This window comes from Lupinus angustifolius, chromosome LG19 (assembly GCF_001865875.1).
Source record: "Lupinus angustifolius cultivar Tanjil chromosome LG19, LupAngTanjil_v1.0, whole genome shotgun sequence".
In the NCBI taxonomy this organism is placed as follows: domain Eukaryota; kingdom Viridiplantae; phylum Streptophyta; class Magnoliopsida; order Fabales; family Fabaceae; genus Lupinus; species Lupinus angustifolius.
In genome coordinates this window covers 7825981-7844994 of record NC_032027.1, presented here as the reverse complement: position 1 = coordinate 7844994, position 19014 = coordinate 7825981, and the positions used below count along the sequence as shown (strand labels likewise).

At 32.3% G+C, this 19014-nt stretch overlaps 2 protein-coding genes across 5 annotated transcripts; both read left to right on the top strand.

Moving 5' to 3' along the window:
* On the top strand, positions 779 to 5722 carry LOC109333647 (glutathione gamma-glutamylcysteinyltransferase 1-like). 2 transcript variants are annotated; one of them, XM_019569177.1, is made up of 8 exons: positions 779 to 1009; positions 1700 to 1856; positions 2289 to 2527; positions 2724 to 2887; positions 3177 to 3228; positions 3731 to 3958; positions 4292 to 4792; positions 5396 to 5722. In XM_019569177.1, the coding sequence occupies exons 1-8, from the start codon at positions 929 to 931 to the stop codon at positions 5480 to 5482; spliced, it is 1509 nt and encodes a 502-aa protein (XP_019424722.1). In that variant the 5' UTR covers positions 779 to 928; the 3' UTR covers positions 5483 to 5722. The 2 variants fall into 2 exon arrangements, with proteins under 2 accessions (XP_019424722.1, XP_019424723.1); XM_019569178.1 differs by having other exon boundaries at positions 779 to 1004; positions 5396 to 5721.
* Positions 9697 to 14103, top strand: LOC109334562 (glutathione gamma-glutamylcysteinyltransferase 3-like). Of its 3 annotated transcripts, none has more exons than XM_019570401.1 (8): positions 9697 to 9882; positions 9988 to 10141; positions 10670 to 10908; positions 11174 to 11337; positions 11918 to 11969; positions 12275 to 12502; positions 12640 to 13161; positions 13788 to 14103. In XM_019570401.1, exons 1-8 carry the CDS (start codon positions 9808 to 9810, stop codon positions 13851 to 13853), a joined length of 1500 nt encoding a protein of 499 aa, XP_019425946.1. In that variant the 5' UTR covers positions 9697 to 9807; the 3' UTR covers positions 13854 to 14103. The 3 variants fall into 3 exon arrangements, with proteins under 3 accessions (XP_019425946.1, XP_019425945.1, XP_019425947.1); XM_019570400.1 differs by having other exon boundaries at positions 9699 to 9882; positions 9985 to 10141; positions 13788 to 14097; XM_019570402.1 differs by having other exon boundaries at positions 9750 to 9877; positions 9985 to 10141; positions 13788 to 14102.

Here is a 19014-nt window from a genome sequence, read left to right as displayed (position 1 = left end):
CCAACTTATTTGGCCTCAGGTGCAATAGTATTATTTTGACATACTTGCAGAATATATATTTAGTAATATTGAAATAATAGTAGAGAAATACGAGTGAATATTTCTGCTTGCTTATGGAATCATAAATTTTTGATTTGATTCAATTTAAAAAAAAAATCATTTAAAACCCGGTGTAAAAAGAGTAGTATAGTGAATTAAAATCTTTCTAAATAAAAGCATATGTTTTGTTATATCAAAAATTCACTTAAATACAACAAAATTCGAGTGGATATCATAAAATTATATCAACTCCCAAAGTACATAGATTAATTGAGGTTAATCAAATGGATAGAGATGTGCAACTAGTGATTATTCATGCCCATAAAGACATGTAGTAGAAATATGTGGATATAGTTTAACTATATATTTATAATAATTTGGAATTAATTATTACACATAAATTGGTTACTATAATTTACTTAATACTATTTATTTCCATCTTTTAAAATTTTCAATCCAATTTGATCTTTTAAAAATAAAAAATTATTTCTAAAAAATTTAAATATACATTTAATTTATTCCTTTTAGCATATTTTTACAATAAAATGGTAAAAACTAATTTAATTTTAAAAATTGTTAATTTGATTTTATTTAAGAACCATTTTAGGATTTTAAATTTACGAGAAAAGACAAAGTTCAAAAACACAGTGAGTTAAATGAAATGAATATTTTCTCTTATTTTTTTCTTTTTCTTTGTAAAAGCGATTAAATTAATATTAAAAAAAAAAAGACGCGATGATTCCCTCCGCTTCCTTATTCATTCTCTCCAGTGAAAGTGGTTTGGTGGCGACGGAATCAGATTATTACAATCCAAGAATCGTCGCCTTCTTTCAAACCCACTTTTTTATTCTCAATCCATTCTCTTCTCTTTTTCTTCTTCTTCTTCCCAATGGCTGCTGCCATGGCTGGGTTGTATCGTCGTTTACTAGCTTCTCCCCCTTCCATCGATTTCGCTTCTTCTCAAGGCAAGGTACCTTTCTTCTTTTTTTCTCACTCTTTATTCCACCGACACTGTATGAGTTTTATAAATCTTTATTCTGACTGTGTATAAATCTTTATAAATCTTTAAGCTCGTAAAACTAAAACTATCATGTAGCAAGTTGTTCATTAGAAATTACTCTATTATATGAATTATGATATTCAATTCAATGTCGTCGCCATAGTCAGCTTAGTTGGTAGAGTTGCGAGACATAAAAAAATAGAGTGAGTTCAGAACCACACAATTTCCCCTCTGCCATTCCCATCAAAAACTGTGTTTTTTTGAAAAGTATATTCAATTCAATGTCTATTTATTTATTTATGCTAAGTTGCTAACACTATTGTAGCTTACCTACCTTTGCTATTTAAATTCTTAGTTTCTTTAGGCTTTTACAAAATTGGTTTCGACAAAAGTGATTATTTGAGAAGCTGAAAATATAGCTTCTCCAGAAAAATTAATTTCAGAGTTTTTTGCAGCTTCATTTTTTTAATGCTTTTTAAATAAGATTAAAATAGCTTATTTTCATAAGCTAGAACAAGCCTATAGAAAGTGATAACTATTTTTCTAAGTTTATTCTCTATAAGTTCTTCCAAACACCACAGTAAGTAGAGGTCTCTTATGCTCTTTTTTCATGTGCTGCATAGTTCTATATTTTTAACCTACTTTTGTTTGAATGATCAGCAACTTTTCCTTGAAGCAATTCAGAATGGAACTATGGAAGGCTTTTATAGATTGGTATCTTATTTTCAAACACAATCGGAGCCTGCTTATTGTGGCCTTGCAAGCTTATCCATGGTCTTGAATGCTCTGGCCATTGATCCTGGCAGGAAATGGAAAGGTATGCTTACAATTTAGTATTGCTTTTATATATATGCACATTTGGTCATACATAAGTTTTCTTCCAAACCTGCTTTTTCCGATGAAATTTAGTATGGAAAGGAGCCTCTCAATGTAAAAGGAAATTTACCACCCTCTAGCAAGTGTACAAACTCATTGTTGCAGTAAGAATGATGTTTTTATGGATGAGTATACATACATGACAAGATAGGATTAGGAATGAATGCAATAGATAACAAGGGAGCACCCAATGATGAAAAGATAGGAATGAATTTTGGCAGTTGTCGGGTAGAACTTTGAACCCACATGCTTACGCTCAACAACATAATGATGCGTTAAGACTAGTCTTCAATGGCATATTATAATATATGTTAAAAATGCCTTTTCATAGACTGTGCGCTTTTGAAATCTCAGATTGTGAATTTATTTACAGGACCTTGGAGATGGTTTGATGAATCTATGTTGGACTGTTGTGAACCTCTAGAAAAGGTCAAAGCTAGAGGCATCTCATTTGGGAAATTAGTGTGTCTAGCTCATTGTGCTGGTGCACAAGTTGAAGCCTTTCATGCAAGCCATAGCAGCATTGATGATTTTCGTAAATATGTCAAGAAGTGTTCGACTTCGGATGAGTGTCATGTGATCTCATCATACCATAGAGCTGCTCTCAAGCAAGTATGTGTTATGGTTTATGGAACTCTGACATAGTAGGAAGTAAAAAAGCTTTCTTTTTTACTACCTTGCACTCTAAGTAGTTCATATAATTGTTCACTATTGAATCTGTTTCTTCATATAAATTGTACTTGGCTAGACAACATTCATGCATATATTTGCTTCTTGAAAAAATGGTTAAACTATATTTTCATGACAGACAGGAACTGGCCACTTTTCTCCAATTGGAGGTTATCACATTGGGAAGGACATGGCACTTATTTTGGATGTTGCACGTTTTAAGTATCCTCCTCATTGGGTCCCACTTACACTTCTTTGGGAAGGCATGAACTATGTTGATGAAACCACTGGACAATCCCGAGGGTAAGTTTTCTCTTATAAATTTTATGCTATTTTTCCATGATCTTTTAAGAGGGTGAGCCTCGGAGTAACGGTAAGGTTGTTGCTTAGTGACCAAGGGGCTGCGTTAGCCCCCCCACCCCAATGATCTTCTAGTCCACTACTCTAGTTAATCCTACTTGCAATGTTAGTGAAAGTTGAGATCAATGATGATCCATTAAACACATGGTTTTTCTTTTTCTTTTTTGGTTTATTTCATTTCTCATCTTTTTATGTTAATTATAAATGTAATTTTGGTAACTGTACTCTTCAGATTCATGCTTATATCAAGACCTCACAGGGAACCTGGGATGCTTTATACTCTGGTATGTTTCTTTCCATTATACAGTGAATAAAGACCCTAACACATACTTTAAACAATGTTGGTATGGGCGATGAGTTCTTGTACAGTTTCTTTATGTTTGCGCACTTGTTGGTGCTGAGATCTCTCTTTTTGTATTATAGTTCTCATATTGTTTTAAATAAAATACGGTGAACTAATTTAGAGGGGCATATTGATTTAAAATATGATTGAATATACACTTTGAACCATTTGCCTTATTGAATGTGTCTTTTATGTGTTAAAATATTGAAATCCCACATCTCTAAGAATATGAGCCAAGAGTGATTTATAAATAACTCGGGGATCCCTTCCACCATGAGCTAGCATTTGGAGTGGAGTATTCTAATAACATGTAATCCTCTCTTAATTTAACACAGTCTTATGAATTCTGCAATAATGTGAATGTAAAGTATTTACTATGTTTGCAGTATGTAATGCTTGTGTTTTATTGTTGTTCATGTCATGTACTTCTGATGATCTTGCAGAGCTGCAAACATGAGAGTTGGAATAGTATTGCAAAATTCCTAATAGATGATGTTCCTCTTCTATTAAAATCAGAGGATTTGAAAGACATTCATAAGGTTCTTTCAGTCGTAGTCTCATCTCTTCCATCTAATTTTGAAGAATTCATCAAGTGGGTCGCAGAGGTCAGGAGGCGAGAGGATGGCGGTCCAAGTTTAAGTGCAGAGGAGAAAGCAAGGCTTTCTATCAAGGTTTAATGTGTTTCATCTGAAATTGCCATAATTCTTGTATTATAAGTTATTTGTTTGGATTATTAGTATTTGTTTGGTAGTTAGTTATTGCAGGGGTTGAATAGGCAAAATGTGATAGGTTTCAAAATAACCCAACAACTTTTTCAAATATGCTTCAAACTTCTACTTTCTCTAAAAAAACACTTTTATTCTATAAAAACAGTCATCAGGTTTGCCAAACATATCAGATTAAATCTGAAATATATTTTTTTCAAGTAAAAAGTTGTTTCCTTTGGAAGTAGGGTTTCCTAAATATACTCCAAGAGTCTTATGTGGTAACCTTTTGTTGTACAGGAAGAGGTATTGAAACAGGTGCAAGAGATAGGGCTTTTCAAACATGTGGCCTCCTTTTTGTCACACTCTTGCAGCGTGCACTCACCAACTTCAGGTAATGGGAACACTTTACCGGACATTGCTGCAAGTGTTTGTTGCCAAGGAGCAGAAATTCTAAGTTGGAAACTTAGCTCATCAATGACGTATTGCTGCCAAGAAACATGTTTAGGCTCAAAATCTGAAGACGAGAAGCCAATAACAATGGTTAGTGGGACTGTTGTGAATGGTAACACCGAACACGGGGTTGATGTGCTGATTCCTTCATCACCTAGGAAGTTATGTTGCAATTGCACTTGTGCAAGTAAGAACATTAGTATGTATCCAGCTAGCACTGATGTGCTAACGGTGCTTCTATTATCATTACCGTCTACAACTTGGGATGGCATCAAAGATGAGCAGCTTTTGAGGGAAATAGATGGCCTGGTTTCAACTGAAAATCTTCCTGCATTGCTTCAAGAAGAGGTATATATCCTTCATTTAATAAAGCAAAACTATTTTTTAAACTTTGTTCTCTTTGCCCCCTATTTCTCATGTAAATATAATCTTTTCATATCATCTGAGTTTTAAGGGTACCCTTATCCTAGTCTTGAGGTAGTCTTAAGGCAGGTCTTAACTTCAGTCTACTGTCTCAAATGCATTGAGGTTGAGGGTATATGAAACTAAATTTGAGCGATGGAATTTCGACACGAGAATAAACTTAATGTAATAGAGATAAGAATATTGGGATGGATGAATTGACACACTAGATAAGATAGGATAATGAATGAATGCATCAGGGAGAAAATTGGGTAACTCCTATTGTAGAAAATATGGTAGAATCACGTCTTAGGTGTCTTGGGCATGTGCGAAGGACACAATTAGATCAAGGAAGAATAAATCAAAGATTTAGAGATCAATAATGTTCAATGAACATGATTTGTGATAAAACATAATGACATCGTTTGTTCCATATAGCTGACTCATCTAATAGGACTAAAGTTTGATTGTTGTTGCATAAGAGCACTAAGATTTCTTCTAATTCTAATCTATCTTGATTCTTCAAATTATTAACAATTTGCGTTTCAGGTTCTGCATTTAAGACGTCAGCTACACCTTCTCAAGAGATGTCAAGAGGGTAAGGTAGATGAAGATCTGGGTGCACCTTTGTCTTAGCATCTTCCTCATTTCTCAACACCAATGTCAAGGCTGGGTGTGTAAAAAGTGATTGGTCCAAAAAATTATAAATTTATAATTCATTACATATCCAATAACGTAATATAGTTTTTGCAATCACATTTTTTTGACATATTGAGGGACAAAAATCGTAGACACTGATGTTATTCTTGTAGGATAACTTAAACTAGGGAGCATTTTTGGATTTCTGACCACTGAAGAAATTCTGGTGTTACCTAATTTATAGAATTTTTAATTTATTGATTTATTTTAAAGATTCATCAGTCAAATTGCTTTGTTCTAAAAAATGTAAGATGGACTGTGCATATAAAAAGTGTCTTGAGGTGAAGAAAATGTATGAGATTGTTCAAAGTTGATGGATTGATACACAATTAAGTTCTTCAGCTTTCTAAAGACTTGGTGGTGTATTGTATAGTACGTTTCTTGTTTTTGGCATGGAAACAATCATATGATCCATGCTCAAAACCTAGTACAATGTCAGCAGTTGAATTGGTTTGGACAATGATTATAGTAAAACTTCAAGGATTTCAGGAACATTTCCTTAACCAATATATGACGACTCAAAAACGACGCTACAAGTCCTTACTCATAATGAAGAGATAGTATTTTGGCTTAACTTAACACATGCAAAGAAAGTTTTGGTAAATAAAAAGCGTAAATATGCACTTGAGTATTCATGTTTTTCACGAGCAACAAATTAGTCTTTAAAAATAAATTATCATTTCGATCCTCAATTTTTAAAAGGGATGTTCACTTACTCTCAGAGTTCCTAGCCATCAATATTAGAGAAATCTTAATGGTTTGAATTAATAAGTAAATCTAAAATATTAGATGTTAATAGAATTGATGACTAAGATGATGAATAAGTTTTTTAAACTTACTCTTGAAGTAAGTGGATCACCACTCATTTTTAAAACCCTAATACATGTTAATCCCTTTGTTAACCTGGGTTTATTAATGGTAATAGAATGAATGATGTGACATGGACATATGGTATCTGTATGGGTGGAGGGTGGAGATATGCCTCTTTTCACGGTTGAAAATTTTAGCAACTCAGTGAAACAATGTTTTTTTTTAAAATTAGTCATCTTAATATTTCTATAAATACCATATTAGTTTCTTGCTCTTCAAACTCAGCATCCTCTAGCTCATCCATGTGTCGATGCTAATTATTAATTTATCATTTGACCAAACAACTTTGAAATAACTGTGAAAGTAACACGACCAAACTAGTAAGCATCATTGACAATGCTATTAATTTATCATCATAACTGTTTGTGGTCTATACAAAACCATTTTGCCAAAGAGAATGCAAGAGCACACAAAAACATTTCTCAAATTTTCACGATTTTTTCAAGCAAGGGGGACTATTGTCTAGATCGAATAACAGTAACAAAATGTCGTGCATGTACACAGAAGATATACTTCTGAACTGAATAAATATTAAGGCATACCTTCTCTGCTGCATCTATAAGGTCATTGTAGTTCAGATTTCCATCTCGTGTAGAATTGGATTGATATATTCAAGTTTACTCTAAAGTGAAAATACTAGGATACCCAAAACTCAAGAAAATGTCGTGTCAATATTGAATATGTTTTAACTACATCTGTCGTGTCATTTTAAAGATTATATTGGAGTTTTTGTTTTAATCATATTTATATGACATTTTCAAAGTTTTACATATAATAATAAATAATTTTGTTATAAAAATACATTATTTATTAATATAACTAATAGAAAATAATCAGACTTAATTAGCATTTGTGTCCTCAACTTTTAAAACATAAGTTATATTAGTCCTTTTGTTATTCAAGTCTATTAACATTAAAAGAATTACTGACCTGAACTACAAACATGATGATTTTTGCAAAGTTAATGAATAATGTTGTTTTGATTTCTTTTGAAAGACACAAAATAATGTTATTTTGCATCATCTTCTTCCCTCTCATCGGCTCTAAGAAAAAACTTTTATTTTAGTCCCTACATAATTTCATTAATACCAAATTAGTTCCTAATAGTAAATGAAATTTTGAACCCTAAACCATATTTAATCCCTCAATAAAAGCTGGATAACAGGTATCGAATGAAAATTAAGTACAAATAATTAGAATTCATGCCATCATTTCATGAATCTTCTCCATATGGTAGCAAGAACTTTAAATCATGTCAAACTATAAAATTTAAGTGCTCTTTGACTCCATCTATATCTTAAACAACAAAATGTGCTCTAATAAGGAAGAAATGAGTTTTATCCCGAAATTATAACACATGAAAATGTAAGAAAAAGAACAACTTTTGTTATAAGTTGCATAGAATAAAAATAAAATATTCAACAAACGGAAATTGCACTTGATAAATTAATATAATTGAAAGATAACTTGATATGATGATTTGTGGTAAAGACTTATGGAGAAGGAACCTAGTTTAGGGTTCAAAGTTCCATTTATGGAGAAGAAGATGACAAAAAGCATGTAGTTTTGTGTATTATTTTTTTTTAAATTCGAAACGACCTCATTGAAATAACAAAAAAATTTAGCATACAATCATCACATGTATCATTAATATATCATGTCAATGATTCTATTACCATTGACAAGCATAAGATAATAGTGGGAATAATGTGTTAAGTTTTACAAGGTGTGGATCAAAGTAATAATTCAAATTTGTTAGGAAGGAATTTGGTTTAGACAGAAAACATGAGGAGTAATTAATCTTTTAATAAACATGTCTAAGCCTAACTATTGAGAAATTTAATAATAGAGAAAAAAATATATACGTTATAAGAGTTTTTGTATATAATTAGTATATTATCTAACATTTATTTTTAATTGTTAGTAAATTTTCAAATAAAGTAATCCAAATGAATGAAGGTGGATATGTAATCACTATATAAATCTTATACCATCACTATATAAATATTTCACTATTAATCATATTTGTTTCTAAGTAAAAGTTGACCAAAATTGTGGGTGTGCTGTATGAAACACGGATACTGATACGTGTGTCGGGTACGATACGTATCTGATATATCGACACACATTTTTTCCAAAATACAGGATACGATACGTTTAGGGTTACGCGTATAAAATAATAAAAACACATAAAATATGATAAAATTATAAGTGTAAATCAAAATATTCAAAGTAAAAAATATAATGGAAATTTAAAATCGTTGCCCTCCATAACAAATCTATCTTATCATATCTTAATAAAAACGAATCTATCCTAAAATGATTGCCCTCCATTAAGGGTGGAAACAGGCCAGGCCAGGCCAGGCTTTGCCTTAAACAGGCCCAACCTATATAGTATGTAGGAGCCTGGGCCTGGCCTGTTAGCCTGTTTAAAAAAAAGTTCAAAGCCTAGGCCTGGCCTGTTTAAAAGCCTGGCCTGGCCTGTTAGCCTGTTTAAAAGCCTGTTTTACTATATCATCTTGAAATAGGTCATCATATCTACATTTAGATAGGTTAATATTCCTACTTTTAATTAGACTCTTCTAACCCTAACAATTAAATTATATTTTTTATATTAATATTACATATGTATAATAATATTACTTATATTAAAATTGTATAATATGAACATATTACATAATATAATTAAATAGGCCGGCCTGTTAGGCTTAATAGGCCTTTTGGATGGCCTACAGCCTGGCCTATTTAACTAAATAGGCTTTTCAAAAAGCCTGTGCCTGGCCTGTTTACGAAGAAAGCCTGGCCTGGCCTGACCTGTTATAGGCCAGGTAATACGCCCCTGGTAGGCGGCCTGACCTGTTTCCACCCTTACCCTCCATAACAAATATATTTTATCCTATTTTAATGAAAACAAATCTATCTTATCCTGTTTTATTGGAAAAGAATCTATCTTATCCTATTTTATTGGAAACGAATCTATATATCATATACTTTACTGAAAACGAATTAATATATCCTATATTTTATTGAAAAAACGAATCAGATACGTGTCTTAATATTTATTTATTTATTTATTTTTTATTTTTTGGATACTCTATGAATACATATCCTTCGCAAATCCGAGCGTATCCGTGTCAGTGTCCGACACGTGAAGCTGTTTGATGAATCCGTGCTTCATAGTTTAAAATCACTAAAAAAACAATTCCAACAAAGGTTGACAAAGTCGAGTTAGATTCCATTTCCAAGAATAAAAAAACCACAAAATTGGACCATAAATCCATTAGCAAATATTGTACTCTCCTTTAACCAGACCAAGCTTTTCAAATCTTAAATAGAAGAACAACTACAAATCAAAGAGCAATAGTAATAGTATAAGAGTTTTGCATGTTTTAATGGCAAGCCCAAGTTTATACCGCAGAACTCTACCTTCTCCTCCTGCCATTGAGTTCAGTTCCCATGAAGGAAAGGTCAATTATCTACAACCCCATCTTATCAAAATCTCTAATTTCCAATTAAATGTCATCAATTTTGTATTTTTACTAATTTATTTGATGCATTTGTTTGTGCAGAAGATATTTGGTGAAGCTCTTTCTCAAGGCACTATGGAAGGGTTCTTTAAGTTAATATCATACTATCAGACCCAATCAGAGCCTGCTTATTGTGGACTTGCCACAGTTGCTCTTGTTCTTAATGCTCTTTCCATTGATCCTGGTAGGAAATGGAAAGGTATATTGTTTTCCTTTCTTTCTTTCAATCCTCATTTTAGTTTTATCATGTTGATGTTCCTTTTTGTAAGGGTTTAGATATAGGGGGTGTTTGTAAGAGCTTATTTGGGCTTATAACAATAACTTGTTTTTATAACTTTAAGGTCTGTTTGTGAGTTGAGTTTTGATGGGGAAAGAAGGGAAATAGAAGGCTTCATAACCATCTCGCAAGTGTATTTCATGCCTCTCAAACCTTCCATTCTTCTCCTCTAAGACTCAGCAACTCGCAAACAGTCCCTTAGGAAAGTAGTACCTATGACCTTCTTGTAGGCTCTTTGTAGCATATTTCAATAAAATCATGAGTGTGCCTTTTTCCAAAACCCGCCTTAAATTGTTTGCTCATAGAGATGATTATGATAGGATATTATGATGTTGTCATATCCAAGTAGTTGACTCACCTGGAGGGAAAATGCTTCATTGTTGTTATTATTGTTTTTCCCTTTTTATCTTGTGGCATAAAAAATGGTAAAAGAAAAAAGTTGCTTAATAGGCCCTTGGAGATGGTTTGATGATTCAATGTTGGATTGTTGTGAGCCTCTGGACATAATCAAAGAAAAAGGCATCACATTTGGAAAAGTTGCATGCTTGGCTCAATGCAATGGTGCTAAAGTTGGTGCTTTTCGGTCGAATGAAAGCACAATCGATAATTTTCGTAAGCATGTCATTTCGTGTTCTTCTTCTGAGGATTGTCATGTGATTGTATCTTACCACAGGGGAACCTTCAATCAGGTATTGTAAAGCTTATTCCTGTTATCTATTTGTTACTAATAGCATTAAATGTGCTGCTGCTTCCTATATTTGCATTCTTTCAGTTGAGTTTAGTTCATGATAAGTTACATTCCAAGGCCTGTTTTACTTTTAAAAGAGTTGGTAAATTAATGGATTTAATATGTTTATATAGACAGATATAGAGATTGTTGTGTATGAAATCGAAAGTAAAATAATCTTACAGAAATGATGGAAATCTGTCATTATTGCCTTTATTGGGTAACAGACTGGAACAGGCCATTTTTCACCAATCGGAGGATATCATGCTGAGAGGGATATGGTCCTCATATTGGACGTTGCTCGATTCAAATATCCTCCTCACTGGGTTCCGCTTACGCTTCTCTGGAATGCCATGAGTACCATTGATGAAGCAACTGGACATCACAGAGGGTATGGTCTTACATTGTTAATTGAAGTATAACAGTTAATTATTAGGGTGTTTCATACACTTTTGTCAAGTCTCCCAACCTTCACTGTTATTTCGTTCAACTATGTGGCAGTTTTCCTTTGGTTGAAACTAAATATTATCATATATTGTGAGTATTGAACAATAGCAATATCTAAGAAGTCGTAATAATTTCACCTTATGTGATGTTCTCTCTTTTATACAAGTTTGTAAAATTTTCAAGATTGTAGTTTTTCTTAGAATGCATGCTATGCTACAAATAATCCGTTTGTGGATTCCCTTTCTAATCGGGGTTTCATTATATCATGCTGTATTCCTTTATTTTGTGAAGGTAAAGTGTGGAATTCAAATGCTGTATCTCTATATTCTGTCCCCGAGTAGTATTCCTCTGCTGACATAATTTGGTTTTTCTTTAATAGCGAATTGAAAACTGTGCTACTTGAATGTATCAGTGTCAATAATGTCTGCTAATTTCTGTGATGAAAATGTTATGATTTTCATGAACTCAGTTTTTTGGCCCTGTTCAACCAGTCTTGTTTTTACATTTGGAAATTTGTATTTCAGGTACATGATTATTTCAAGGCTCGATAGGACACTATCAATATTATATACTTTGGTACTGTATTTTTGGTTGGCTCTTAGTTGTACCTTTGGAGATTGTAGATAAAATGTCTAAATTGTAGGATTTCAAATAGAGGGAAAAATAACCTGATTCACTCTATAACTATTATGCTAAAGTCAGCTACAAGATGATCTAGTTAAATATTTGGAGTGTCATTGGGAGATCTAACTTGGAGGAACTGTCGTACCCGACCATTTGTGTAATTCTAATATAATCGGAACATATTTTGATTGTTTATTCTGTTTGTGATTCATGTAAATCAACTGTCTTTGTAGATTACAGTACATTCTTGTCTGCAGAGTTGTAGGCATGAAGGTTGGAGCAGTGTTGCCAGATTCTTATCAGAAGATGTCCCTCTACTTCTGAAGTTTGAGGATTTAAAAGACATTCACGAAGTGCTGTCTTCTGTATTTAAATCTCCTCCTGATGAATTAAGAGGGTTCATCACGTGGGTTGCTGAAGTTCGCCGGAAAGAAGACGGTAATCTCACATTGAGTGAGAAGGAGATAGGAAGGCTAGCTATCAAGGTTTTGAATCTATTTTCCTTTTCTTTTTTGGAAAAGAATTTCACTCGAGTTTGATAAACGTGTCACAAGCATAATCTGAGACTTCATCTCATTGAACAAAATCAAGAATGATAATGTTAAGAGCTTTGAAATTTCAGGCAGACATACTGGAACAGATTCGGAAAACTGCACTCTTCAGACATGTGACAAGGTGGTTGGATTCGGAATATTCATGCTGCAATGCTAATGCAAACATTGCTGACAAAGATATGTTACCAGAACTTGCTGAAAGTGTTTGTTGCCAAGGGGCAGATCTTTTGACTGGTCGTGGTAGGCTAGGTGTGTCAGCTGTAAAATGCTGTAGTCAAATAGAAATAAAACATCTGAATGCCGATGGTAAAAATCCAGTATCATTGGTTTCCGGAATGGTTACACATGGTGGCAATAGTGAACAAGAAGTTGATGTGTTGGTCCCTTTGTGTCGAAGGGATCCGAGTAGTTTGTGTCATTCAAGTGAAGGTCCCTGCATTGGAATGCATCCATCTAGAGCTGATGCCTTAACAGTGCTTTTATTGGCCTTGCCATTCCATACATGGTCAGGCATTAAAGAAGAAAAGCTGCAGGTTGAAGTTATAAGCCTTCTAGAAACTGAAAATCTCCCGCCCTTACTTCAAGATGAGGTACTGCTACTTTCAAATTAATTCGAACCCTTTATCCAGTTTTCTTTTTAATATGGACTCTGAAAATTACTAGAAAAGAACAATTGATAAAAATATGGACAACATAGGAACAAAATGTGGCTATTCTTCTACCTTCATGTTAAATGTTTTGTTAGGAGTCCCTTTAAAGTAATTTACCCAATAAAATTCTCATGTCTACAGTAACTTACAATTTACCACTTCGAAATCTTGGTCGCAACTTGTTTAAAACTACAATTTATTTAATCAAGTCGTGAAAATGTACATTTCAGTCAGTAATGCTGGCATTATGCATAATGTAGTTTTAACTGACAATGGAAAGGTCATTTGCAATGTCATTGTTTTTGTGTGGCCAAAAACTCACTCTTATTCATTCATTATGTAGTTAAAATTGACAATGGAAAAAATGATCATTTTATCACTAAAACACCAGTGATTTTCGCGGGGGTAAAGCATAGTTTATACTTAACTCTTCATGCCTAAGGCACTTGCATGAAACCTTATACTTCTTGTTCCTTTTACAATTATCTGTTATTATGTAGTTTATAATACTCCAAAATGTTGTTGCTAAGGTGATAAGTTATACTTACTAGTCATTGGTGAAACAGGTTTGGTTCTTGAGAGAGCAACTCAACTTTCTCATGACTGATATTGGTGCTCCTTCTTCATTATGACACTCTTGGTTTATAGAAATAACAAATAATAAAAGTGTAATGTCTATACGTAAATAGCCACTTATCTGAGAGATAGAAATTATACATTCAGTTCTTGAAAGTATATCTCATCAATCAATTTAATCGTGATCGAAGAGATAAACTTATTGATGAGATACACTTTCGGGGATTAAACCTCTAATTTCTATCTCTGATGAACTAAAGTGATGAGTGGCTCACACTGAGGACCAAAATGACTATCTATTGTATAATTTTGTGGTTAATCACTTGTATGAATGGTTTGATGTTTTGTTTCTTCAACAGTTTAATAGATAGATACCGATGCAATACCCAATGAGATCAAGCTTGATTATGATAGTCTTGAAGGCATAAATAACCCTTGAAATGACATAGTCAAAGAATGCCATCATGATTGACTTACTTAGTTTTGATGAAGACAAGAAGTTTAATGAAAACTTGAAGATGTGGACATCACAACAAACAATATGGCCGACATTGTAGACATATGATTATTTTCTTATTCTAGAAGTCCTAAGATGTTTGCCTAGTGTTGAGTCTAGGTTAGGTAAACCCTAGATGGAAGTCTCACAAAAGTCTAAAATGAAATACATATATGTTGAGGCATCACATCTAAGTTTAAACATATGATAAGTAAGATTCATGCATTTGCATTAGGCATACATGATTTTTGTGCACAAAAAAATCATCTATTTCAAAATCATGTGTTGCATATTCTTTCATCATATAAAATGTTAACCATGCATTAGGAAAATCATTTTCATATATATATTAATCGATTAACATAATTGATATTTGATTATATATTGTTGAAATCTGTTAATCGATTAAGGATTGGTGTAATCGATTAAAAAGAGTTACAATAGCTAACCTCCCAGGATTTTTAACTTATTAATTGATTAAGTAGATTGATAATCAATTAAACCTTAACAGAAAAACTATTTTTCATCATCACATTAATCAATTAAGTATATTCATAAGGGAATAAAGTATGTGTTGGTGTGATGAGAGAAGTTATCTCCTAACACTCACTCATTAATAGACATTTGTGTTGTTTTACTTTTTGTTTTCTTATTTGTTTTAAAAAATAAGTAAAAAGTAACTATGTGTCATTATCTAACTGGTGTAAGGAGAAAAGTTATCTCTTCACACCATGAGATATTTCATTCTCTATTCATAATCGATTAACATCAGTTAAAATTAGTTTGATATAAAAGCTGTTATTTTAACTCGTGCATTTTTCACATACTTTCACTTTTTTACATTGAAAGAAAAAGAAAACCCAAGATTCTCATAGTTGCAATTTTCAAAGCATCTTGCTTATCTTTGGAATTTTTCTTGCATAAGTTTTCTAAGAGAGAAAAAAGAGAAATTATTTTCATAGTGCCATCATCTTTTCATTCATTTGAAAAACCCTGCATAAACTTCACATTTAGTTTAAGGCTATTGTGAGATTTCTGTAGAGAGTTATAGAGCCGAATTCACAATTTTATCTGCGCATTAAGTGTGCAATTAACTTGACTTATTTTGTGAATCACAAGGATTGTTCTCGTTGTGTGTGAGCATCATCAAATTAGAGAATTGATTATCTTCACGGAGCAGAAAGTATTGGATCGAGCGATACTTTAGCTGGGGCCAGATTCGCGAACGGTGTGGTATCCTAGTAGGCATTTAGATTGGTCAAATTGAGCTTTTAGGCTCAACAGACTCAAGAAGGGAGTATCTTGCTAGGTGTATTGGAAGAGTGCTTGTAACTAAATATCTTTTTGAACGGTGAAGAAAAATCTCCCAAGATCAGAAGGGGATGCCTGAATGTAGTTTGCAAGTGGACTCGCAAACGAACCAAGATAAAAATTCTTGAGCACTTTCCCTATTTCTTTTACGATTTCGTCTTTGTTGATTTCTAGGCTAATTGGATTATGTGATTTGAGCAAAGTATTAATAATCATAGTATAATCAAGAATAAATTTAGGATAGTAAAGACTAGTAATCATCACTGTTTCATTACAAGAAAATCTGTTTTCCAAAAATATCAAGATTCGGCATAATTGATTAAAGCTGAACGTAATTGATTAATACAACTGTGCATAATCGATTAAACTTGATAATAATTGATTAACTGCAACAACTATCAGATTTGTGCATAAATCGGAAAAACGAGATTAGTGATCCGCTACACCTATTCACCCTCATCTATGTGTGTTTTATCTTGCTGGTTCCCAACAAGTGGTATCAGAGTTAGTACGAATGTGTTAGTTTGACCGTTTTATTCGTTGATCCTAGAGATTTTCACTACGGGTTCTTAAACCCTTTCGGTGGTGATGGCGCATCCATGAATCACCATCTGATATTTAGTAGCGAGGGGTGCGCCTACTGGAAAGTGCATATGAGGATCTTTATTGAGGCAACCGACACAGAGATTTGGGAATCCATTGTCAATGGGCCTTTTACTCCACTACCCATGGTATAACACCCTAATTTTCATAATAAAAGTATTAATAATACAATATGCGAAAACTTAAAAGTTACCAAATTATAAAGAAAATATCTCTTGAAATTTCATTAAATACTAAATAAAGTACATTATAAAGATGCATGTAATTTTCATAATAACAATGAACACTAAACTAAAATGGTATAACATAGTCTACACGACATCTTCAACTTAACACAATCCTCTAAAATAACTTATGCACTAAAAACAAATAAGAAAGTCAAGTGCATGATCGCGTTATTCAATATAGTTGAAACTCAAACTTGTTAGGCGTCTAACCTAGAAATGTCAGAAAAACCCCAAATATAGTGAGATAAAAATCTCAGTAACAGTAATTCAAAAACTTTGAAACAATGACATTCCTAGCTGTCACGAGTACGAAAAATCTCTATAAAGAATAGTAGTAGAGATTAATATTCATAGTACATCATATTATAATATCAGTAATAACTTACAACTTATTCAAGATCAATTAGAAGACAAGTCACACACAAACAATAACATATGAAATTTGCATACGTAGTACTAATTGCCTCAAACCGATAGTCCATGATTAAAAGTTTGCAACAACATACCTACTGGAGGTGCCTACCCCTACCCGATGCCCCGAGTTTATAGGAATGTCTTACCCCTTTTCCAGGAGTAAGTCCGTCTTCATGCAACGGTGAATTTGTTTGCTTGTGTCCAAGCCAGTCAACGGATCATAAAATCCTCTCAACAATCAGCATAATTGGGTAATGAACCCCTTCAACAATTAACATAATTAGATAATAGACCCCAAAGCTTCATAAAAACCTTATAATTTCATAATTATATACAAGGCACATAACTAAAGATTATATAACAACTAAACACACTCATTATACCACATAAATTAAACAACTAATCCTTACATTTACATATATAGTTAATAATTTATATATATATACACATTCAAACACTACACTCTAATTACAATATGAATATAAGAGTGCCCTCATCATCACACAATATATTTATAGATTAGGAATCTCTGCATATAAACAGTACACTGCATCTCACATCAAAATAAAATTGGAAATAATGTATAAAGAGTCACTATGCATTTAGCAATTGCATATTGAATTGAAGAAGGCGTATTATAAGTATATTGTAGTTAGGGTTACACCATACATCGAACAAATCTTCATACATATATATGTATATAATAATTTAACTATAAATATATATAATCAATTAATAATATTGAACGTGAAGAACAACCATTATCAATTGTTTCGTCTTTCAATGATGTATATTTACCATATGACAATATTTATTTACAGAGTTGTTATTTGTATTATGTTACTATGAATTTTTTATTCCTAATTCTCACTCATCATACATAGTAAAGGAAAACACTTTTCCTTGGATCAATCCATGATTTAGTAAGAAATGAATTTCAAGTATGAAGATGATAAGAAATTAATTGAATAGTGACAATAATATCAATCTATAAATTCTGTAATAATTTCTTCATGGAGTTTGAATGCGTTTTAGTGTTATCTATGATTGATGCATAAATCTTTATTCCCTTCATTTGTTTCTTCTCATCTCATCCTTTGTCTTTCCTCCATTCCTGGTTGCTAGTGACTGCTAGGTCTAGGTTTTAGTTTTATGGTTGGAATTTGGAAACTAAAAGCTAAGTGTGAGATTCCTTTGTTATTAACTAATATAATTCTCATTAACCAACTATTTTCTTATTTTTATTTAGGATAAGATCTTCTATTCTAATTAATCTAAATTTTGATAGCAAATTGTAATATTTTAAACATTACCACAAATTAAATAATTAATCAATCATTTAATGACAATTATCAATTCGTATTATTTTGTAGGTTTAAATGAATTATACAAATTATATAAAGAAAACATATAATTATAACAATAAAATAAAATAGTCTAGACATAAATAGTATCGTGTAAAATCAAACAATATCTTAACAAACATAATTGTATGAAAATAATAACAATAAAAATATAATAACAATACAATTCTATTATATTTCTTATATTAATGTTGATATACTTTCTTAAAATAAATTGATTAGATCATTGTACATATTTTATCATATAATAAAACTATAATATGAGGTTCAAAAATTTATTTCTAAAATATAGTAATTTTTTGGATGTTACACATGGTGGATGGTGAGCATAAATAAAAACCTAAAGGCTTATGGACTGACAAAGAAAAACGAAAAGTCTAGCACAACCTTAAGGCCAAGAACATCATTATTTCTGCCTTATCATATGACGAGTTCTTTAGGGTCTCATAGTGCCTTTAATAAATGTAGGATACTTTGCAAGTAACCCACGAAGGCACAAGCAAAGTTAAGCACGCAAAACTAAACGCGTTAACACACAAATTTGAGTTATTTCAAATGTTTCAAAATGAATTGATAAGTGAAATGTAGAAAAGATTCACTCATATAGTCATTTGGTTAATTTAGATAAAAGTTTTGCTAAGGGTGAACTAACTAACAAAGTATTGCGTTGTCTTAACAAGAAATGACAGTCCAAAGTCACGACAATCATGGAATCAAAAGATCTAGATTCAACGCCTCTAGCTACTCTTTTTGGGAAACTCCAAGAGCATGAAATGAAGTTGGGACGCTTAACCATGCACGA

Coding starts and splice junctions, on each gene's coding strand:
- LOC109333647 (XM_019569177.1), top strand. CDS start 929: ATGGCTGCTGCCATGGCTGGGTTGTATCGTCGTTTACTAGCTTCTCCC. Junction 2,528..2,723: donor ATAGAGCTGCTCTCAAGCAA/GTATGTGTTATG, acceptor TTTTCATGACAG/ACAGGAACTGGCCACTTTTC. Junction 3,229..3,730: donor CTGGGATGCTTTATACTCTG/GTATGTTTCTTT, acceptor ATGATCTTGCAG/AGCTGCAAACATGAGAGTTG.
- LOC109334562 (XM_019570400.1), top strand. CDS start 9,808: ATGGCAAGCCCAAGTTTATACCGCAGAACTCTACCTTCTCCTCCTGCC. Junction 10,142..10,669: donor TCCTGGTAGGAAATGGAAAG/GTATATTGTTTT, acceptor GTTGCTTAATAG/GCCCTTGGAGATGGTTTGAT. Junction 11,970..12,274: donor TATCAATATTATATACTTTG/GTACTGTATTTT, acceptor TCTTGTCTGCAG/AGTTGTAGGCATGAAGGTTG.